The sequence below is a fragment of the Crotalus tigris genome, unplaced genomic scaffold (assembly GCF_016545835.1).
Source record: "Crotalus tigris isolate CLP2741 ecotype Arizona unplaced genomic scaffold, ASM1654583v1 scf7180000019364.2947544272:3078424, whole genome shotgun sequence".
Lineage (NCBI taxonomy): Eukaryota > Metazoa > Chordata > Lepidosauria > Squamata > Viperidae > Crotalus > Crotalus tigris.
In genome coordinates this window covers 138745-161950 of record NW_024097500.1, presented here as the reverse complement: position 1 = coordinate 161950, position 23206 = coordinate 138745, and the positions used below count along the sequence as shown (strand labels likewise).

The 23206-nt window shown below is 53.4% G+C and overlaps 1 protein-coding gene across 1 annotated transcript in view; it reads right to left on the bottom strand.

The window, feature by feature from the left end:
* Positions 1 to 310: 310 nt before the first annotated feature.
* The window catches only part of LRFN1 (leucine rich repeat and fibronectin type III domain containing 1), a 32687-nt gene continuing 9791 nt past the window's right edge, over positions 311 to 23206 (bottom strand). Inside the window, exons 2-3 of the mRNA XM_039362177.1 lie at positions 4189 to 5595; positions 311 to 1400 (exon numbers count right to left, since the gene is read on the bottom strand). Of these exons, the coding sequence (XP_039218111.1) occupies positions 527 to 1400; positions 4189 to 5564 (2250 nt within the window). The 5' untranslated portion in view covers positions 5565 to 5595 and the 3' untranslated portion in view covers positions 311 to 526. The remainder of the gene's footprint in view (positions 1401 to 4188; positions 5596 to 23206) is intronic.

Genomic DNA, 23206 nt, shown 5'->3' with positions numbered 1-23206 from the left:
CATATCTTTTTTTGATCTAGACCAGCCAGATACAATAAATAGAGTAACCCAAGTGGGTTTCACCACTAGATCCTGGGCAGGGCATTGGGATGACCCCCCCTCCTCCTTCCCCTCCCACCACCCTAATGCCACCTCTGCTTTGTGCTCTTTTCCCGCTGGATCTAGGCTTATCGTTGCCTTTTTCATTGGAACAGTGATGAATGCATAAAGAGAAATCTTTGCTTCATTTCTCCTCTCCTGTGCATATGAGCCTCTCCTTGGCTTCCCCCCTCTCCCAGCCCTTCCCACTGGGCGCTGCAGCCCCCACCCCCCCTCTTGCTCCCTTCCCTCCTTGCCTGCTGTTCCTTTGGGGAGGGGCTCGGCTAAGGCACTGCTGCCGAAATTCTGCAGTTGTCCAGGGAAGAGATCCGTTCACGTTGTGTTTCCTCCTCATCTCCTCTGCTTCCTCCCCCTCCTTCCTCGGTTGCTGCGCCCCAAACTCCCCAAACTTGTGCGTCCGGCAGCCCCTGTTCCTCCCCCCCCCATATCAGACTGTGCTTTCCAGCATCCACTCCGTGCTGCCAAAAGTTACCCGTCTGTGACTCAAGGGAGACGCCTCCGAGTTCAACTGAGAGGTGGACATGTGTCTCTTTGTCCGTGCGCGCCGGGGATAACTATGACTCTGGAAGAGCGAGTAATCGCCGTCGAACGAGTGGCGGTGGTGCCGAGTCCTGGACAGCTCACGAGGGAAAGACCCCGACTGGCTGCTGCCGGGTTTGGCCCAGAGCTGGGGGGTCCCCCCGGGGTCTCTGAGGAGGCACAAGGAGACCGACGAGCCGGCCCTCCTGACCTCCCTCTGTCCTTCTTCGGAAGTCAAGACCGCCACGGTGTGGAGATCAGGGCTCATCTGAGCTGCCCTCTTCTCCGGCTCGGTCAAGGGCACCCCTGACCCTTGGGCGGCATCGCCCCTGCCCCCCCCACTGAGCCGGGGGCCCTTGGAAGCCACCTCCTGGAGAGTTTCGTATTTGTCCTCCCCGCCTTTGGAGGCCGAGCGGGGCAAGGCGCTGGGCTGCGGGTGGCTGCCGTTGGTCTGCGAGTAGACGTTGCTGACTTTGGCCTTCTTCTGCTCCTCTTGGCCGCTGTAGACCTTGTAGCGGATCATGAGGATGATGATGAAGACCAGCACCGAGGCCACGATGATGCCCCCCAGGATGATGATCATGGTGCCCCCCAGGAACTGGGTGTGGAGCGAGTGGCACTGGGCGCTGTCCCCCTCAGTGGTGAATTGCACGCAGCCCACTACCCGAGTCGCCGTGAGGGACGTCACGCCATCATCATACACCGCCAAGACACACAGGTCGTATTCCCGGCCGGCCGCCAAGTCATTCACCAAGAAGGTCTTGCTGGATGAAGGAATCATCCTGGGGGGGCGGGCAGAGAAGGGGAGTAAGACCACCAGGAAATAAAGCAATCAGACAGCCTTACCTCCTAGGTCTCCGGGGAAGGAGGTCTCCCTCCATGCCCTCCATCTGTTGGGGCCTCCTGCTAGTCTCAGTCAACATCTGCCTTCCCCAAGCCGCTTTCTACAGACGTGCCTGTGCCCACCGTTCCCATCTTCCCCAGCCCTGTTGGGGCACCTGGATTTTGGCAGCAGGAATGGGGAGGGTCTCAGCTGCTTCTGGCCATTTGGTTCTTAGCAGGTCACCCTGCTTCCTTCTGACCCCAGGACCAGAGACCAGGCGGCTCCTCCCAAGGACTAGAAACTTGCTACCCATGGTCTCTTGTGCTTCTTGAATAGAAGTGAAGTTCGACCGGGATCTTGGCTCTCCGGAAGAGAGCAAAGACTTTTGGCTATGCCAGCTGGCTTTGGGATTGGAGAGTGGCACACGACTCAGGTGGGGGTTTGTGTGTGGAGGTTCCTTCTGCTTTTTTTTAAAAAAAAAAACTTTTTGACTTCCCTTTTAGCTTTGGTCTTCTTTTATGCTGCACTCTGTTTTAATTCTGCTTTTAATCCTATTTCTTTTTGTATGATTACTATCGTTTGCATTTGTAAACTGCCCAGATAGTGACTGGATAGTAAGGCAGGCAGTGTGTAAATTTGATAGTTTTGATAGATGATAATAGATTGATGGATGATAGGTTGGATGGATAGATGATATAGACAGAGAGAGAGAGAGAGACAGAGAGAGAGAGAGAGAGAGAGAGAGAGATAAGGCAGATGGATGGATGGATGGACAGAGACAGACAGATAGATGATAGAGATAAATCTGATTTATTTCCCCTCCCCCCAATGCAGTTGTGCTCTGGGGCAGAGGAATAAGATCAAGATATGAGCTGAAGTTCAGGTTCTTTTCTGGAGGAGGACAAACTCATCCAGCAAGCCAGATCTCCCCATCTACCTCCTCGGAAGACCCCCCTCCCTTGCAGGAATTACCCAGCCCCCACCCCACCCCAAGGGATGCCTTCTTCCCTTGTGCCTCAGAGCCCCTCCTGGCAGAGATGCCCAGCGCCTCAACAGGTCAAGGTGTAGACAATCCAGGAGAAGACCTGGGTAAGAAGCAGAGCTGGGCGAGGGGGCCGTGGTGCCCACTCTGCCAGAGAGGATGGCACTTCTGCCTAGCAGTCAATTAGCAAATGGGGGGGGAGGGAAGAGCAGGAGGCAATTAGCCAAGAATCACAGCACCGTATAACCAACAGCTGCAATCTTCCAGGGAGGGTGGAAAGGGGAACACAGCGCAGCTTGGCTGGGGGGCAAACCACGTGGGGCAGTGTCAACGCGGAGGAAAGACAAATTGATCTGTCTTGGCAGGCATGACAGCTACCCTGCTGGCAGCCAGGATGGGCAGCTAGTGCTGACTGGGAAGGAAGGAAGGAAGGAAGGAAGGAAGGAAGGAAGGAAGGAAGGAAGGAAGGAAGGAAGGAAGGAAGGAAGGAAGGAAGGAAGGAAGGACCCAGTCCCAGGGGAGGGACGCTCAGGGCATGGAGGCCATGGCGGTGTGAACAGACATGACAGTACAACAGGGGCATGCTGTACTGGGTCAGCTGGGGCAGGGGGCCAGGGTGAAGCAGAGATGCGGCTAGGGGCAATTGTCCATTCCGGATTCATCACCCAGAGGAAGCTTCTTCTCTCTCTCCTTGCAGCCAGGCTTCCCCATCATCAGGGTCCTGAGACTGTGGCTCTTCCTTTTTGGGTGGAGTTGTGCCTTGAACCAGGGCACTCAGCACTTCCAGGTGGTTCGCTTCCACATCAGCAATTGCTCCAAGAGTGGGCAATCTCTCCCCCCCCCCATTTTGAGACACTGAGTGCAGAGATCGACCACATCTTCATTGCAGCATGCAGGAAGTGAGGAGGAAATGGTTTTTTTCAAGGGCAGAAAGGAGAGGGAAGGAGGGAGGGAGGGAAGGAGGGCAAATTCCTCCTCTGGGGGGTTGCAGCAGTGCTGGGTTGCTCCAAAAACAGCTGCTTCATCCAGCACTCTCTTGGCAGCTGGAATCCTCTCCCCACATCTGGGACTCAGAGAGGGACCCTCCAGAAGGAATCTCAAATCATCTGGAAACTTCCATCATTTCTCCACCGACCTTCCTCTCCATTCTACCTCTTCTCACCTACAGACATGTCTCTGCCAGCTCCGGCATGAATTCACACTCATTAGTTCTACACGTGCAACCACACTTGTTCCCATCCTTCCTTCCCAGCCTCTTTCCCTTTATCTCCCATCTGAGACCACAAACAGCAACTCCCCCTCCTCTCTGCCACCAGACGGCAGGGCTGAGGTTTACCTAGAAGACGTGCAAAATTGTCGGAATGCAGGAGCCCCCCCCCGTGTGGCCCCCATCCAGCCTCAGGGCTGGCGAGATACGAAGCCGGAGGGCTTTGCACCTGCGCCCAGAATCAACAAGCTTAGCGGCAGTCCTCGGCTTACAGCCATCCCCTTATTGACTGTTCAAAGTTATAACGGCACTGAAAAAAGGGACAATTTCACAATTACGACCACTGTAGTATTATGACGGTCGCACTGTCCCCTTCTGCAGCTTCCTGGCAAGCAAAGTCAGTCAGGAAGCATATTGCTTAATAACTAGGGCAAGAAAAGTCATAAAACGGGCAAAACTCACTTAACAACTTGCTTAGCAATAGAAATTTGGGGCTCAATTGTGGTCGTAAGTCGAGGACTGCCTGTATTTACTGTGAGGCTGACTCGCTCGACTCACCTGTAGACCAAAGAGTCATCCAGGGAGCTGTTATACTGGATCTGGTACATCCGGATACCGGGGATGTGCCGTTCGGATGGCCAGTGGATGACCACAGATGTAGACGTGAGGTCTGCCGCTATGATCTTCCTGTCCTGGTGATTCTTGGTCTCGTTGGAGCCTGATTTGGCAGAGGTGGTGATGTCAGACGAGCCAGGATCCGGTTCTTTCATGTGGCTGGTGTTGTTCACCAGCAGGGGCAGAGGGACAATGCAGACTTCGACGGGGGCCGTGGTTTCTCCGGCCGCGTTGGAGGCGATGCAGGTGAAGAGCCCGTTGTCCTTCAAGGTGGTAATGAGGATGTCCAGTGTGCCGTTGTCGTAGACGGTGGCCCGGGTGGTGTTGTGAATTAGCTTGCCATCGGGCGCGATCCAGTGGATGGAGGGCTCCGGGTCCCCCACCGCCTTGCACTTGAGGCTGACGCCCTGGCCCTCCACGATGAAGGCCTTGCTGGAGTACTGGCGGGTGATGAGGGGGGGCTCGCAGATGAACTCCTCCTCGGGGATCGACCAAAAGTACTTGTCCATCAGGTGTTCTGGGGAGGCGCAGGTCTCCAGGTCGTCCTCCCGTGTGAGTCTCCGCAGCCAAAGGAGCTCACAGTTGCAGTGCAGCGGGTTGCCTCCAAAGCTGATGGTCAAGGTGGACGGGTGAGTCCCACGGACGTTGGCCAGCACCTGGGCCCTCAAGAAGAGGTTGTCCGGAGGCAGCTTCTGCAGCCGGTTGGATGTCATGTCCAGCCTGACCAGCTTCTGGAGCTGGGAGAAAGTGCCCTCCGCGATGTGGTCAATGAGGTTGTGGTCCAGCGTGAGGGTGTTGAGACTCACCATCTGGCCAATGGCCTCCCACGGCAAGGCCTCCAGATTGTTGTAGGAGAGGTCCAGGTCTTCCACGGTGGAGAGGAACTCGTCAAAGCACGAGGCCTCAATGAGGCTGATCTGGTTGTTCCCCAGGATGAGGTGCCGGAGGTTGGTCAGTCCTCGGAAGTGCTCGTTCTTCAGGATGGCCAACCGGTTGCTGTTCATGTGGAGGGCCCGTAAGGCACGTAGGTCGGCGAAGGCGTAGGGCAGGATCTGGCTGATGGTGTTCCGGGAGAGGGTGAGGTGCACCAAGTTGGTCATGTTGGAGAAGTCCTTCCGGCGGATGATGGTGATGAAGTTGTCCGTCAGGCGCAGCTCCACCGTGCGCCGGTCGATGGTGGCCGGCACAAACAGAAGGCCCGTCTTGGCACACAGCATGGTCAACGTCGGGGAGATGTTCTGGCAGATGCAGCGGCCGGGGCAGTGCTGAGCTTTCGCCATGGTGCCAAGCATCAGGAGAGGCAAGAAAAGCTTTTCCATGATACTGGCACGCTCCGTACCTGGGGAGGCCCTGGGGACAAAATTAAGCAGCAAAAGATTATAAATCCGGTTTGACTGCATCTCTCCCCAGCTATCTCACAGCTTGCCAGGGCTGCCCTAACTTCAAAGGATTTAGGATAAAATGAGAGCCAGCTGTCCTTGGCCCTAATTTTAGAGAATTCACCGCTACCCATAGGAACTCAACAGCACTGGAAGGCTTTAAAAGGGGACTAGCCTGAAGGAGAAGGAGCGGCAGAACCTGGGGGAGGAGTCAACAGAGGCATCAGCCTAGAACCCCTACGTAGCCACAAGTGGATTAAGCCCAACCTCCATTGAGGGCTGTTGGCCCTTATCTAATTCTAACCAGGGGCTGGCTATTAATTGGGAAGATTTCTGCGCTGTAGCCTCTTAGCAATAAAGTAGCTTAATTGAACCTTCACTTGTGGACCTATCCTTTCACGCCTGGCACTTCGATCTACCTGGACGTCTACCTGCAGTGGTATGAAAAAGGCAGCATCTCTCTGAAAGCAGGTAGTCCTCACTTTACAACGGTTCATTTAGGAACCGTTCGAAGTTACAGTGGCGTGGAAAAAAGTGACTCGACCGTTTTTCACACTTGTGACCACTGCAGCATGCCCCTGGTCATGTGACCACGGTTTGGATGCTTGGCAACTGACTTGTATTTATGACGGTTGCAGTGTCCCGTCACTGGGTGTCAATCATAGGATCGAAAGCCCAATTCACCCAGAGGCCTGGTTCCCAAGGTCAGGCTGTGGCCCCTGGGGGCCGCTCCTCGGCACAGGCAACATCCAGAGGCCACTCCCCGACTGTCAGCTAGGAAGCAGTTGTCAGACCAGCAACAGACAGACCGACAACTGCCTGACGTTACAGACAGTACAAACATGACAGTGCCAAAAGCAGTCTGATTGGGATCCATATCTGGAATTAATTTTCAGTAAGCTTTATGTCCTTCTGCTGGTTATCACCGAGAAATCAACCAAGTGATATTTTCAAAAATAATTTCCTTTGCAGCAGTGAAGGATGAAGGCGCTAAATATCAGGTATTTGAGCAGAATTTTTACGCAGCAGGTTTTTTTTATTGGGCTTTAACAAGGATTTGCTTCATCTCCGTTCTGGGGAGCTGTTTTTTTTTTTTTTTTTGGACCTTCTCCAGGTGTGGCTAATGAAGAAATTTGCACTGTTTTAGAAGAAAAGATCCAGGGGCTTTAAAAGAAGCCAGGATGGAAGAGAGAAACAGTGAGGGTAACGATTATGCTTATTTAACCACGCTTGGAGAACAAAAAAGCCCTCTCAAGGCAACTGACTGTCTTCCTAATATATCAATAATGGGGCGACAAGGCAATTAACAACTTAATAACTAATAAAAGACAAAGTACGCCTAAACCAAGCCCAACCTTTAAGTCAAAAAACATATGGCTTTCACTAAGGGGCCCCATAAAATCTTGAGCAGAGGGCTACTGAGAATAAAATTATTTTGAAAGGTTGCAAAGCGAGGGAGAAAAGCCTCTTTTTTTTAAAGGCACAAACTGTGCAAATGAAACTCTGCTCCTTTTAATACACACCGGACACCTTGAAGAGGGGGAAGGAGTTTTGTGCAGTTGCTGGCACCAGTTTGGTTTTTTTTACACATGCACACACACGCACGTATGAGCCCCGGGAGGTCGATCATGCCCAGGACCAGGAAATTTTCCCCATTATTGCTAAAAACCTTTCCATTCGCCTAAGACTGGGGCAATTTTGGCAGGGAATCATCAGCAGATTATCCCAAAGGCCAATGTGCTCCGGAGACTTTAGAGCAAGGATGGGCAACTATGTCAATTTTATGACCTGTGGACTTCAACTCCCAAAATCCGCAGGTTGTAAAATTGCCAAGTTGCCAATCTCTGCTTCTGTTTAGAGCAGTGGTTCTCAACCTTTTTAATGCCGCGACCCCCAACCGGTCATAAGTCGAGGACTACTCAACTGGTCGTAAGTCGAAGACTACTCAACTGGTGCAGCACCGTTTGCAGAATGGGACTTTTGGCGGGCTCAGCAGGGCAGAGACAGCCTGGACAATTCCTATTGGCTTTTGAAAGCCAATAGAATTAGACTCTATTCAAGAGAGTCTATTCTATTGGCTTTCAAAAGCCAATAGAATAAAAGGGACTAGCCCAGCTAAGGAAAAGGGGGGAAAAATGGCGGACTGCGTTGTTTGGCGACCCCCGTGAAATGGTCGTTCGACCCCAAATGGGGTCCCGACCCACAGGTTGAGAACCACTGGTTTAGAGCAATGCTTTTCAACCTTGGCAGCTTGAAAATGTCTGTGGACTTCCACTCCCAGAATTCCCCAGCCAGCACATCTGCCTGGGGAATTATGGGAATGGAAGTCCACAGGTCTTAAAATTGCCAAGTTTGGATGCTCCTGTGTTTTTTCCAGCCTCGGATGCACAGACATAGACAGACACCCCCTACACATGCTAAAAGGAAAGGTCGCCTGGCCTGATATCCACGGGATGGGGCTGGGGGGGGAGACAGGAATCCCCCCTGTAGGACTGCGAACCCGCCAAGGGGTTCCTGAGCTTTCTAGCGGGGCTTAGTGAGATCTGCAGAACATGCTGTTCCTACCAATTTGCCCACCGCACTCCTGCTGCCCTCAGGGAACGTTCTCAGAAAATCAAGAAAGCAAATAACAGTCGCGTGCTTTGTTTGCACGAAGGAAAACATACTGCTCGGTGTGTTTGTGTGTCTGTGTTCTCTCTATGCATCCGTGCACAGATTGAGGAAAGCCATGTAAGTCCCTCCCTCCCTTTTGCTCTGCCATTGTCTCTGGGGCTGCCTCCTCCTCCTCCTCCTCCTCCTCCTCCTCCTCCTCCCAGCTTCATGCCAGGGTGCCCATTGATATGCAGGTGCAATTTCCTAAGCAAATAATTGTAATTTTAAGCATCTCTCTCCCTTGCACCTAAAGCACTTTCACACAGAGAACAGAGCTTCAGAGGTTCTTGCTGCTCTCTGAGCTTGGTGGTTTTCTTGCGGACGTTTCATGACCCAAGTAGGTAACATCATCAGTGCTAGGAGGGAGACAGAACAGAGAGCAAACCCCCCTCCCTTCTAGCACTGACAAAACTGGAGGGCAGGCACAACCAGAAGTACTAAAGCGTGTGAAGAACGGTTGCAGAGGCCAGTCTGGAGAAAAGAAGGAGGGGGGGGGAACACATGATAGCCGCGTTCTAGTATTTAAGGGGCTGCCACAGAGAAGAGGGGATCAAGCTATCCTCCAAAGCACCAGAGGGCAGGACAAGAAACAAAGGATGGAAACGAATCAAGGAGAGAAGCAACCTGGAACTAAGGAGAGATTTCCTGACCGTGAGAACAATTCACCGGTGGAACAGCTTGCTTCCAGAAGTTGTGGGCTTTTAAGAGGAGACTGGACAGCCACTTGTCTGGAATGGTATGAAGTCTCCCGCTCCAGCAGGGGGTTTGGACTATTAGATCTCCAAGGTCCTTTAATTCATAAACCAAGACCTAACACTTTGCACTCTGCAAATCAAAGGTCGCTACTCCCCCACGGGCTGGGCTGCACCTCAACCTGCCGGCCCCTGGCTAAGAATTAGGGAGCCGATGCAAGCCCCCCTCCCCGAAATCCCCCCTCCCCAGAAAGCCCATCCAAGAGGCCCCATTTCTAGACCCGCCCGATTGATTGGCAGGCTTCCCCAGGCTGAGCAGCTCACCTACGCTACGCTCTTTGCGTAAAGCGAGTTGAAAAGCGCAGGGCTTAAAGCGGGGATGGCAGCGCGTAAGGGGGAAACGCGGCGCCGAGATAAACAAAAGCCGCATTCATTACGCTCCGGATTAAAGCCGGAGCCGCGCGCCGCCTTCTCGCCCCCGCAGCCTGCGGGAAAAGCCGCCGGGAGGGGCCTCGCCAAAGCGGGGGGGGGGGCTGCAACGCTCACTAGGCGGGGTGGTGCATGGAGGGGAGGGGGCGGCGATGACCCCCGAGAGGGGGCTAGCCTTGACTCCAAGGACCTCCCCCCCCTTCAGCACCGGACAGCTCCTCCAATCGAGGCGGTGTGGCTCAGCGGCCGCGAAGGGAGCCTGGCGGGGTTTTCTCCCGCGTGGGCTGACGGAGTGACGGCAATTACTGGGCAGGAGCCGGGGAGGAAATAACAGCAAGATTCATTTTTTTAAAAAACCCCACCCGCCCCCGCAGGGAAAAGGAATCAGGTGGGCACCAAGAGTGAGGAGGGAGGAAGCAAGCTCCCGGGGTGACCCTTGTTGGGGGTCCCCCAAGTGTAGAGATGCTCCTGGTGAACCCTGATGGCCAGTGGGTCATGCACCTTCCAGCCCCAGGGAGAGGATTCGAACTCGTGCAGTGGGCCTTTGCCAGCCTTATGCCCACCAGCCCATGTCGCCAGTCAGCACGCCGTCTGTCTGTCTGCAAGACTAAAGCATCCCATTGGGAACTGGGGGGCTCCAATTCTGGGCCCCCCAAGTGACTCAAGCCCTTGGGAGAGCCAGGCAGGCCAGGAGCCCAAAATCCTCCTGCCCGAGAGGCTGACAGGCACTGCAGGCCTCGGACCTTTCCACCCGGCCCTGGCACAACTGCCACAGCCGTGGCTCCCCAGACGGGCCCAGAGAAGGAGCGGAGCCGTGCGTGAAGAATGCCAAGTGGGTGCCAGACGGGGCAGGAGGCCTGGTGCCCCCCCCGCACTTCCCGACGGGTAATAATTAGCACTTCCAGCTTTATTTAGATCGACTATTCTCCAGAGGTTCCCGAGAGCCTCTGCTCAGCCCTCTTGACGGCAGCCTTAACAAGCCAGATCAAACCATGGCTTGGCGTGACAGAGTGACTCACACATTTCCTCTGGGCTTCGAAGAGCAGCCATCCGCTTGGTCTGGCCGGTCCAGATGTGCGAAGGGCTCCCTTCGGCCCTCCTGCGTCACCCGGGAGGCCAGGGAGGGGAGCAACCGGAGGCAGCCGCACAATTCCAGTCCAAGGTCAGAACCTCGCTGGAGGACAGCAGCCTTGACCGCCACGGCACCTGCGTCACAATGCAGGTAGTCCTCGGCTTATGACCACAGTTGAGCCCAGCGTTTCCCTTGCTAAGCGAGGCGGTTGTTAAGTGAGCCTTGCTTAATGACTGCCTTACTTGGCAATGGGAATGCTGGGGTCAATTGTGGTCGTACGTCGAGGACTGAATCATTCGGTCGTTAAGCAAATCCGGTTTCCCCCCCCGACTTTGCGTGTTGGAAGCCAACTGGGAAGGTCAGGCATGGGGATCACGTGACCCCCGGGACACTGTGGTCATCGTAAATATGAGCCAGTGATCAAATATCAAATTTTGATCACATGACCGTTGTGCTGCTGCAATGGTCGTAAGTATGAAAACTGGTCCTAAAGTGGCTTTTCCCCCAATGCCGTTGTGTCTCTGAACAGTCACTAAACAAATGTCTGTAAGGCAAGGACTCCCTGTTCATCCCTTGGAAATTCTTCATCCTGACGTTTTGGACTAACGAGGGGATTCTGCCGTGGGGAGGGGAGGGGGGGCTCAAACACCAGCAAGCTGAACCCCGAGACAAGGAACCAAGCAGGCACCTGGAGGAAGCCCAGCAGCCTTGGGCCCGCAGACGGCGAACTGGTCTGATAAAAGGCCAAGGGCACTTCAGGCTGTAAGGTGGGGGGGCCCTGGTCATCGGGAGGGGGCTCTTCCTGCCCTTGGCCAGGGGCCCAAGAGACAGAACAGTGGCAGCAGGGAAAGGAGGCAGGCAAAGCTCACAAACTGGGCGTACGTATCCCCAGGTAATGTAATTACATTTCTTCCTGAACAGCAGAGCAAAAATCCACCTCAACCATGTTAGCTTTCAGAGGTATGGACTCCAACTCCCAGAATTCCCCAGACAGACAGATAGACAGAGAGAGCTTGGGGGCCGAAGCAAAGCCGGCTGGAGCATTCTGGGAATTGGAGTCCACAGCTCGGAAAGCTGCCATGGTTGAGCGCTATTGAACCAGACTTTGTTTTCTCCTGAGATGAAAGCCAGCGCCTCCTGCGTGGCTTCACCCTTCTTCTGGGCTCCCCAAATACAGCCATGTTCTTCCCAGGGGTTGTGCCTTCTCCCCCAATCTACTTGTCCTCTGATTGGGCTCTGGAAACCCTCGGCAGATGTTGCTGAAAGAATGGGGGGGGACACCTTCCAAGCAGCTGCATCTCCATCCTCTCTTTTCAACCGTGTCTGTCTGAGAGTCTCTCAGCATCATTTCCACATCTTGCAATTGAGCACAATTTCTCTCTCCTTGTCTCCGAACAATCTCTATCCCCTTAAAGGGAAATTTTTTTTGGGGGGGGGGAGAGGGAGGGGGGAGAAGAGAAGGCGTGGGCATTGACTCTTAGCAGAATGAGATGCAAAACTGCTTTTCCAGGCTGGAGTCTGCCCAGCAACTGGGCAAAGGGGAGGCAGCATGGGGGCGGGTGTGTGTGTGTGTGTTTAAGTCAGTGTTTAACATTGGGTTTGGGTTTGAATGCTGGGTGGGGGAGGGGGGGTGTAACAGGCAAAACAGAGGCGGAGGGCTGCCCAGATACCCGGTATCAGCAATAAGGCTGGGGCTGGCAGTGCAGGGATGAGGGAGGGGGGAGAGACAGAATTAATTCCCCTGGAAAGGAGCTGTTCCACCAATCAGGGTTCAGATCTCGGAGGGAGCAGGCTGGTTTTATTTATTGATTACAAAAGTTATTTGCAGCCCACCTCCTGCCATACAACCCTGGGCGGCTCAAAGGAAGTTCATTGCCCAATTCTACGAAGGACACAGATCTGCCTCCCCTGAGTTAGTGGTAACTTTGGGATTTAATGGACCCCTAGGAGGGAAAGGGTGTCTGTTAAAATCAAAGGTCTGTTAAATCAGAATGGGTTGTTATGCATGGGAATTTTACGCATTTCCTCATGGGGATAAGGAGCCATTTTGCATATAGAGAGAAACATATCAGTTACAGACAGATGTTGGGGGCTGAACCAGCATTTTTCATTTTTTCGGCTACATTCAGATGTGTGGACTTCAACTCCCAGAATTCCCCAGCCAGCAAAGCTGTTTTCAGCTGCAGCCTCAGAGGAGGAGAACCTTTGGGAGCCCTGGCACCCCCCCCAGACAGCTCTAAGGCAGGGGCCAAACATGCCACCCACTGGGAAGGTCTGGCAACCTTCAGCCAGGCGGGATCACCCCCACCCAGGAAGAAAGCAACCTCACCCTCACCTGGATCTGTCAGATGCCAGCCTCTCGCCCCTTGTCATTTTTCATATTATATTATTTATCTACTTGAAGTATTTTTACGCCTCCAGGTTCTCCGGGTAATTTACAGCACAAGAAGCATAACGTTAAAAATATATCCATTAAAAGAGATTAAAGCAGCCCCAGAGGCAAAGATCAAACAAACAAAAAACACCGTTAAGAAGCTGCACATTTTTCTCCACCCCTCCCCCTCCTAAAGAGGAGCTTAATCTGGTTGCAAATCAGTCTGAAGGGAAAGGCCAGAGGTCACAATTCGCATTTGCACTGCTTTAGCTAGTCCTCGACTTACGACCACAATTTCCATTGCTAAGCGAGAAAGTTGCTAAGCGAGTTTTGCCCCGTTACCGTCTTTCTTGCCACAGTTGCTAAGTGAATCACTGCACCTGATAAGTTAGCCACACGGTCATTAAGTGAATCTGGTTTCCCCCTATTGACTTTGCCTATCAGAAGGTCGCAAAAGGGGATCGTGTGATCCAGGGACTCTGCGACCGTCGTAAACAGGAGCCAGTTGCCAAGTGCCTGAATTTTGATCACGTGACCATTGGTGATGCTGCAACCGTCCCTTTTTTCAGTAACTTTGAACGGTCACTAAACGGACCGTTGTAAGTTGAGGACGACTTACAGCGCCTGGCAGACGTTGGCACCTTCTCTGAATGGGATCAGAAGCGCCTTGTCCTGCTGGCCTCTCGCCTTTCTCAGAGGCCGCCAGAAACCCTGGGCGTCAGGCAGCCAGCCCCCTCCAGACTACAAAAACCAAAATCCACTCGCAGGGGCCTGCCATGTCCCTCCTCAGTCTCATCAGAAGCCCCCGTCTTCCCCAAAGAGACCCTCTCTCTACTTCCCAAGAGTCCCACCACAGGGAGACGTAGAGCTACCGGGCGCCCTGATGCACCGAGCGGAGTTGCTGAGTTCACACACCCGGCTGAGGCCCCGGTTGTCCAATCATCCTCATCGGTTCAGCCCAAGGGGCAGGCCTGCTGCCCCGTCCCAGAGGCAGGAACCCTGGTTTGCAAGCATCGTGGCCAGGTTGCTGGGTACCTGGGTGCGCTCGCCCCGCAGGGAAAGGATGCCAACTTGGGATGGGATGTTCTTGTCCCCCCCTCCCGAGACACGCCAGGCAACAGCAGCAGCTGCAGCAGCAGGGCTTCTTAAAGGCAACAAACCCCCCCCCCCCAAGGAATGCAGCACGGTTTTTCTTTTTTCGGCCTTCTTCTTGAGCAAATAAATAAATAACACACCAAAAAGGGCTGTTAAAAATCTCTAAAAATAACTTTTCTCCTCAGAGACTTGCAAGAAAGAAAGGTTGCCGCTTGGCAAAGGAGCCTCAGACAAAAGCCAAGATCTGGCGGAGAAAGACAAGGGGGGGGGTGTCTCCCACCAAGGGTCCTGCAAGCTCCAGGGGGCCCTCAGCCCACCCCCTTGCCGTGTCCCACTCTTTGGTGAATCCATTTTTTTGCTTTTTGCTTTTCCCACCTGAGAAAATTGCCCTTGAGGGCAGCCGTGTCCTCTTGGGGTGGCCACTGAGTTGGATCTAAAGCGCAGCCCCCCCCTCCTGCCCCAGTTATTGCCCTCCTAGACTTTAGCCCCCCCCCCAGAGTCTCTGAAGCAACTCGACTGAGCATCAGAGCTCTGTGCAGAAACCACGCAGAAAAAGGAAACTTTGCAAGCCAGAAATTTTTCTGCATTCGTCTCTCCGTTCCCAAACACGATGGCTCCCGTGCAGAAGCTGCTCCTGCTTAGTACCCCTGTGGGTTTGTGTGAACGCTACACTTCTTTTCCTGTTTATTCTAGTTTCCTGCAGGAAGAGCCTCTGGGTCCCCCCCCCACCTCGCTTGTGCCTCTGAACAATGGATAAAGGGCATCACTTCTTGAAAAGTTCTCCCGTGCCCTCTGCCAATCGCAGGACTTTCCTTCATGGAACTGAATAATGTCCTCCGTTATCATAGATAATTATGGCTGCTTGGATGGCTTGGCCCGGCCTCTTCAAACATCCTTTGTGCTGCAGTCCCCATAAATTGTCAGCCGCTTATTCTCTGACTGGCCACTATCTGGAACAGAGAGGAGCTCGTTGACCTCCTTCCCATCCGGGTCTCGGTGTTTTCAATCCTGGGTGGAGAAGCTGAAGTCCTGCCATCTCCAGCCCAATGACGTCCCTCAAGAACGTCCAGAAATGAGGGCGGCAGGACACACCGCGCAGCGGCAGCCGAACTGATTTCATGTTTTTGGGGGGGCAAGTTTGAAGGACCTAATTTGGACAATGCTTTCCTGTTATCTGGCATGGAAGGACGGTCCTAAACTGTCCCTCCTTTTCTTGGCTGTATTGTAAATATTTGCAATTTTAGGAATTGCCTGCAAGATCCAGAACCCATGGGTGGAATGTGTAATTGCAAAAGGGAAGGGAAGGGAAGGGAGGGGAGGGGAGGGGAGAGGAAAGGAGAAGGGAAAGGAAGTAAATAGATGAGGAAGGGAAGGGAAGAAAAAAGAAAAAGCTAGTTAAGGCAGAAATATCTGCCCACATTTTGCAGAGTTAATCCCCAGACAAAAAGAGCCTATACTTGTTCTGGGGTCTCCCTCCCTCTTCCCAACTCTTCCCCTTCAGCAGTCCAGCCACCTTCCCGACTGATCTCCGGGTTATTTGTGCTTAAAGAAAGCAGCTCTTATCCTGAGTGCCCAGATGCTCCTTTCAGCGCCTTGGCTGCATTGTTAATTTCATCTCTATTTGCCTTCCCAGTGTCGATTGCAAACTATATTTCATCAGCACACATCCTGCCTTTAAGAAGCTATGTCAACAAAGCAGATTACCAACAGATACCCGGAGAGCAAAAATCAGGAGCATCCTGTAAAACCCAGCGAAGGATAAAGAGCGGATCGGAATGCGGCACCAGAGTGGGGAGATCCGCAAACAGGAGTGCAGATGTTGTAAGTCTACACAAGATTGTGTTGCCAGCTGGCCTCCAGATGCTGCTGGCCTCTCAGTGGTTGGGAATCAACGGTTTCAAACCTCTGGCCTCCTGGGAGTGGACACGAGTAGCCACAGCTCATCCAGTAATTGCCTGGAGGAAGTCCTCGACTTAAGACGGTTTGTTTAGTGACGGAGGTTACAATGGCGCTGAAAAAAAGGGACTGATGACCATTTTTCACACAACACATTTTAGGACCTTTCTAGCCACAGTTGTTAAGGAAATCACTGCAGTTTTTAAGTTAGTCACCCGGTTGTTAAGTGAATCCAGCTCCCCCATTGACTTTGCTTGTGAGAAGGTCGCAAAAGGGGATCACGTGACCCCGGGGAACATTGTCACCGTCACAAGTACGAGCCAATTGCCAAGTGTCCGAATGTTGAGCATGTGACCAAAGGGGCTGCTGCAACGGTCGTAAGTGTGAAAAACGGTCATGTTGCTTTTTTCAGTGCCATCACAATTTTGAACAGTCACTAAACGAACAGTTGCATGTGGAGGGCTACCTGTGCTTAGTGCAGAAGGGGGTCTAGTTTCCTGGCAGCCCCCAGCCCACTCTCCCCCCTGCTGCCTGCCTGCCTGTCTCGATGGCAGCTCTGCCAGGGACGGGTGGCTATCGACCTGCAGCTCTGCTCACGGCTGCAAGACGGCGACGGCGGCTGCTTCTGCAGGCGGGCAGCCAGGGAACAAGCCATGATAACGCGGGCATCTGGCAGGCCCATCCAGCCCATCACAGCAGCTGCAGAGGGAGAGGCCGGGGGGGGTCCCAAGCGGAGCCCCTGGCACTCGGCTGCCCAGGCCCACCAAAATGCAACCGCTCGCTGGCAAGGCGGAGCACGGCAGGCGCCCCCCGAAGGCTGCCAGGGATCAGGGCGCAGGTGCCAAACAGCCGAGTCCAGCTGTGACCCCGTCGAGGCCTCCGAGGACACAGCTGATGGTCAAGCACTGCGCAGGATGCCAGCAGATTCCTGGGCACTATCAGAGGGTCCCCATCTCTGGCGATGCCAAGCGCAGTGCCAGGATCGGAGGGTGGCGGGGGTCTGGAATCCACTTCCGAGGCTGACAAGGAGGGAGGGCCGAGTCCTCGGGGCTCTCTGAGCTGGACGGCTGCCGTGCAGACACCAGGGCTGGCCACACCCTGCCAACCTCGGCAAGACAAGAGGCTGCAGGTATGTACAGCTGGCCCTTGACTTACAACCGTTCATTTAGTGACCGTTCAAAATTACAATGGCACTGAAAAAAGTGACTTGCGGCCGTTTTTCACACTTATGTCCGTTGCGGCCTCCCCAGGGTCACGGGATTAGAATCCAGACGCTCGTACTTATGATGGTCTCAGCGTCCCTCGATCCCCTTTTGCGACCTTCTGACAAGTAAAGTCAGGGGGGAGCCAGATTCACTTAACAACCGTGTTACTCACAACAACCGCAGTGATTCATTTAACATCCGTGGCAAGGAAGCTCTTCAACTGGGGCAAAACTCACTTCAAACTGCCTCGCTTAACAATGGAAATTTGTGACTCGGTTGTCGTAGGCCGAGGACTCCCGGTCTTCCTTTTTCAGGACCGCTTCCCCCTCAAGCTCCTTATTTGATTGCAAGCCACGATTCCTGGCCAAGGGTGCTGGGGGGGGGGGCTGCCTCTATTGGGCTGTTCTCCGCTTGCTTTATCTTGACCACCAGCTGCTCAGATTGATGTCCTGCTCCATCTCACCGTCGCCTGCCCTTCAGCTGCAGCTGGGTGGGCAAAGGAAGGCGATCTGGCTGCCTGCCTGTCTGGCCGGGGACGGCCACTTCCGTGCCAGCCCCAAGACGCCGAGAGAAGAGCCGTCTCTGTGCCAGCTTATCAGTGGGGCTCATCTCCCCCCACTGTCTCACGCTCCAGGGGAGACTGACCCACAGCGTCCCCTGCCAGAGGCCAGAAACTCCCCAACCCCTTGGAAGGGGCCGGAGGGGTCCTCTCCATCCCCTGTTCCCGGGTCAAGCCCCCAGGTGTGGTCCTCAGGAGGAGAGGAAGCCTGCGCAGGTGGTCGGGAGGCAGCCCGGGTGCCTTTGCTGCCCGCGGGGGCCCTGCTCTCCCTTGGGCCACCCAGGCCGGTCCGCAAGCCTCTTGCACTTCTGTGGCTTCCATTCTGCCATTATTCTGGGTAAGTGCGCAAAGGTTGTGCCAGATCACACCTGTATGACACCCCTTGACATAAGTGCAAGGGCTGAAAGCCTCGCCTTCCCTCCGAATTGGCTGCCTGGTGGTCCTCGACTTGTGACACAACTGAGCCCCAAATTTCTATGGCTAATCAAGACAGCTGTTAAATGGATTTTGCCCCATTGTACAACTGTTGTTAAGTGAATCACTGCAGCTGCTAAGTCAGCAACACAGCCGATAAGTGAACCTGGCTTCCCCGTTGACTGAGCTTGTCGGAAGGCCGCAAACGGGGGTCCCGTGACTCTGGGACCCTGGAAGTGTCAACAAAACGAACAAGTTGCCAAGTGTCTGAACTTTGACCACGTGACCACCATCAAAAGGGGGGCTGCAACAGTCGCCCCTTTACTCAGTGCTGCTGTAACTTTGAATGGTCACTGAATGAACAGTGGTAAGTAGAGGACTGGCTGTACCCTCAGGCTGGGCAAGAGTGAGGAAAGAGCCTTCCCTCCCTCCCTCTTCACTCCCCCCTCCCTCCCCAAGCTTGCTGGGGAATTCTGGGAGTTGAAGTCCACCTATCTTAAAGTTTTGCCAAGTCTGAGAAGTTTTGCCAAGCCCAGATCAGCTGCTCTGGCTAAACCATCCCTTGTTTTCCCAGACTGAGGAAAACAAGGCTGTCTTTGAGAGAGCACACCTGCCCATCAGCTCAGACGTGCTCTGCAAGGAGACAATTCACAGACATCTCTTGCAATCAGGCCCTCTGGGAACGAGGGACAGGAAACTACAGATTCAGTTGAGTGATCGGCTCAATGCACAGTTCCCCCCCCCCCAAAATAACTCAGCGAATTCTGGCACAGAAACGACGAAGCATCGCAAGAGGCCCGGCCTTTCTCAAGCAATCTGAATCAAATCCGAATCAAACCAGGAAAAGAGGCTGCGGGATGGGATGCCGCCTCCCATCTGCATTCAGAGAAGAGCAACTAGGATGATTAAAGGCCTGGAGAGAAAAACATACACAGAACGGTTGCAGGATTTGGGTTTGGCCGGTCTAGAGAAAAGACTAGGGGGGGGGGCAGGATAGCAGCCTTCCAGTATTTGAGGGGCTGCCACAAAGAGGAGGGGGGCCACCTTTTATCCAAAGCGCCTGAAGGCAGGACAAGAAGTAACGGAGGGAAACTCATCAAGGAGAGAAGCAACCTAGAACTAAGGAGAAACTTCCTGACAGAACAATTAACTAATGGCTTTGCCTTCAGAAGTTGTGGCTGCTCCAATGCTGGAGGTTTTTAAGAAGAGACTCGTCAGCCACTTGTCTGAATTGGTTGAGCAGGGGGTTGGACTAGAAGATCTCCAAGGTCCCTTCCAGCAATATTCTGATTGATTGATCCTGTGGAGGTCTGTGTTGAGAGCACTGCTTTGCTTTTCCTAATTTGCAGCTTTGCGTGCGCTTCAAAGACGAAAGAAGCCCAGCCTTTTCCAGCTCATATTGTAAAACAGACATAATGGCCAATAATCACCAAATCAAAGGTTGCTAATCAATAGTCGAGTAACAAGTAACAATTAACACAAGCTCATAAAACCTGGCTGGATACTGTATCATACTTTATAGCTCTGAAGTCATAACGACATTCATTCCTTAAGGAAGAAGAGGCCTAGTTTGATCTAGTGGTGAAAGGCATCAGTTTAGAAGCCAGGAGACTGGGAATTCTAGTCCTGCCTTAGGCATGAAAGTCAGCACGGTGACTCTGGGCCAATCACCAGGAGATGGGGAGTTCTAGTCCCGCCTTTGCCACGAAAACTGACTGGGTGACTTTAAGCTAGTCAATCTCTCACACCCAGCCCATTTTACAGGCCTTTTTTATGGCGTTAATAGTCAGAGGAAGGAGCATTGCATGTGTTTGCCAGCTTGAATTTATAAAATAATAATAATAATAATAATGGTGAGATACATAAAAAAGAGGGCAGTTAAAAGGCTAAATGTTGAAGGGGAGGGACAGAACATTCCAGAGCACAAAATTTGTTTTAAGCCAGCATGCTACTGAACGTGAAGATGCACGGACTTCAACTCCCATAATCCCCCATTTTAGAGGCGCAAAATGGGGGGATTGTGTCAGTTAGACAATCCCAATGCTAACCTCGTTTGTCAGCCCACCAGCCCGGAAGCCCGCTCCTCCGACCCTCCTCTCCCTTGTTTGCAAAGAGGACAATGGAAAAGAGCGGAACGCGAAAAGGCCTTGGTGAGCCTGTTACAACCGAGATGTCTAGCACGGTCCATTCTCCATGCACCCCTTCTCCCCTCCCAACTACCCTGTCAGGTCAACCCGACTGAGTTTGGAAGCACCCCGAATACAGGAAGGTGGTCTTGAAGACGATTCACAGAAACCAGGATTGGCGATTTCTAAAGCGCTCCCCATTTGGAAAATGAGTTGGCCTCCCCGGATGGGGAGAAGAGGGGGCCACTGAACCTAAGGAAGGACCCCAGACTCTCATTCCATCAGAGGGAAAGGGGCTGCACAGGGACCATCACCCAAAACACTAGGGCTGAGCAGGGATTGTACCCCCAAGTTTTGTCGTGCCACGGAGGTGTCCTGCCCTAAATGAAAATTCTGAATAGAAGTCTTTACCCTCCCTACAAAGGCCATCCACAGGGGGAAAACGGAGAATTAAAAATGAACCCCTAACCCAGGGGTAGGCAACCTTGGCTCTTTTATGACTCATGGACTTCAACTCCCAGAATTCCTGAGCCAGCTACTAGCTCAGGAATTCTGGGAGTTGAAGTCCATGAGTCACAAAAGAGCCAACGTTGCCTACCCCTGCCCTAACCCATTTGGTCCAAACAGCTTCTGAAAATCTCCAAAGAGCCGAGAGAGAAAGCCTGTTGGGTTTGCCTTCAGGCCTGGTCTGAGAAGCCAGCGCTGGGCTTAGCTGGGGGAGAGCTTGTCAGAGAGGGGGGGCTCCTGGGGGGGGTCACCTGCTGGAACAAGGGACACGAAGGACCCAGCCACCCTCTTGGCCTTGCGCCGCCCCTGCGGACGATGCCTCTCCGAGAACCGCTGGTGGAGAGCTGACATTAGTGCCGAGACTGGTTATTGAGACTGGTTATTTTCCTGTTAGAGGTAATTACAGCGCTGCCTTCCCTCCGCACAGAACTTATAACCTCTTCTCAGAACTACAGACAGAAGAGGGGGGGGAGAGAGAGAAATGGAAATCTGCCACCACACGTCTGTGTGTGTGTGTGTGCGCGCTTGCATGTGTGTGTGAAGTCAAAAGCTTGAACCTCTGCAGCATCTTCAGCAAATCTGTTCCCCAGGTCTTGAGGTGTGTCCTGACACAAGAAGAAAACCAGCCCCGTCCAGGTTACACCTCAACACGCCCCCAAAGACCCAGTCGTCCACGAAAGAGAGAGAGGGAGGGAGGGAGGGAGGGAGAAGGAGAGAGGGAGAGAGGGAAAGGGGAAGGGAAGGAGAGAAAGGGAGAGAGAGGGAAAGAGGGAGAGGAAGAACGAGGAGGAGAGGAGGAGGGAAGAAAAGGGAGAACGAGAGAGAAGCCCAAGGAGAGCTGTTCCTCTGAAGCCTGGCAATTTGCAGACGCCAGGTGTTCCCCTTCCACCTTCTCAGGACCTGCTGGGCTGGGCGATACAGAGGCCCTCGGGCCCTGCAAGGGAGGCACCCACCCCTCTGGAAACCTTTCCTTTGCCTCTTGTTGACAACACAACCTGGGCAGCACGCCGAGTTGGTGGGAAGGAGCCGCTGCCTTGCCGAGGGTGAGTCAAATGCATGATGCAGCAAACAGATGCAGAGAGACCTTGACCCCCTCCCACCAGGGCTCCAGGCCTTGCAAGAGGGGACTTTCCTGGGGGGGGGGCTGGATTCGGGGTCCTCAGCACAGATGAGGGGGGAGGGGAGGACAGAGAGGAGAAAAACCGCAGCAGTCGGCTGAATACTCCTAATTAGTGCACATCCATCCTCTGCGAGGGGCTGATGGCCTTTAATAATCATTTCATATTTATTTCATGCAATCTGCAACCTGCCCCCAGTAATTCCCAGCGATGCACGCCCCAAACACGACACCCTCCGTTCCGCCAACGACCACTCTCCTTTTTCAATCACTCTTTTTAAAACCACCTCTTTTGACCTGCGAATAATGAAGTAATTGATCGAGGACTACACTAACCCTATGAGAGCTGGCAGCCCTGCATCATGGGGCCAGAGCAAACACCCTCCTCCCCCGCCTGCCCACCCCAAGACGGACAGCCCTCTGTGCACAAAGTCTGCTGTTCCCATTCCTGTCCCCTTCTGCCTGGGGAATGGAGGAAGAGGGGTTGGCAAGGGCGAGGGTATCGCTCACCCAAGTGTAAGGGTTGCCTCCAGGCAGGTGTTCATGAGCCCATGTGGCTGGGCTGCAAGGCAGGAAGAACTCAGGGGGAGGGTCTTGCTGGAAAAGAAGGCGGGTAGACATGTGGCCAATGAGCCGTGGTGGTGCAGTGGCCAGAGTGCAGTATTGCAGGCTCCTTCTGTAGACTGCCGGCTGCCTGTAGTTTTGGCAGTTCGATTCTCACCGGCTCAAGGTTGACTCTGTCCTTCCAAGGTTGGTAAAAGGAGGATCCAGATGGTTGGGGGCCATAAACTGCTTAGAGAGGGCTGTAAAGCACTGTGAAGCAGTATATAACTCTAAGTGCTATTGCTATTGTCCTTCCTTCCTTCCTTCCTTCCTTCCTTCCTTCCTTCCTTCCTTCCTTCCTTCCTTCCTTCCTTCCTTCCTTCCTTCCTTTCCCTCCCTCCCTCCCTTTCTTTCCATCCAGGTGGTTAGAATGCAGGTTTAGAGGCTAACTCTGCCCACATCCAGTAGTTCGATCCTGACTGGCTGAAGGTTGACTCAGCCTTCCGACCTTCCAAGATCAGTAAATGAGGACCCAGATTGTTGGGGCAACAGGCTGACTCTGTAAACCGCTCAGAGAGGGTTGTAAAAGCACCATGAAGCGGTATATAAGTCTAAGGGCTGTTACTAGTGCGCTGTGTCCTGCTGAGATCCTGGCCGCACACAGGCGGTGGCAAGCTAAGCAACTGTAAGAGGCGTGGACTTCAACTCCCAGAATTCCCCAGCCAGCTTGGTATTATTGGGATATCAGGCATTTGATCAACTGCCCACCTAATCCACATAACAGGTAACACTTTATAGCATCCCATAATATTCTCTGGATGATGCATTAACAAGATTGTCCAGAGAATATTATGGGATGCTATGAATTGTTACGTTATGTGGATTACATCAGCAGTTGCTC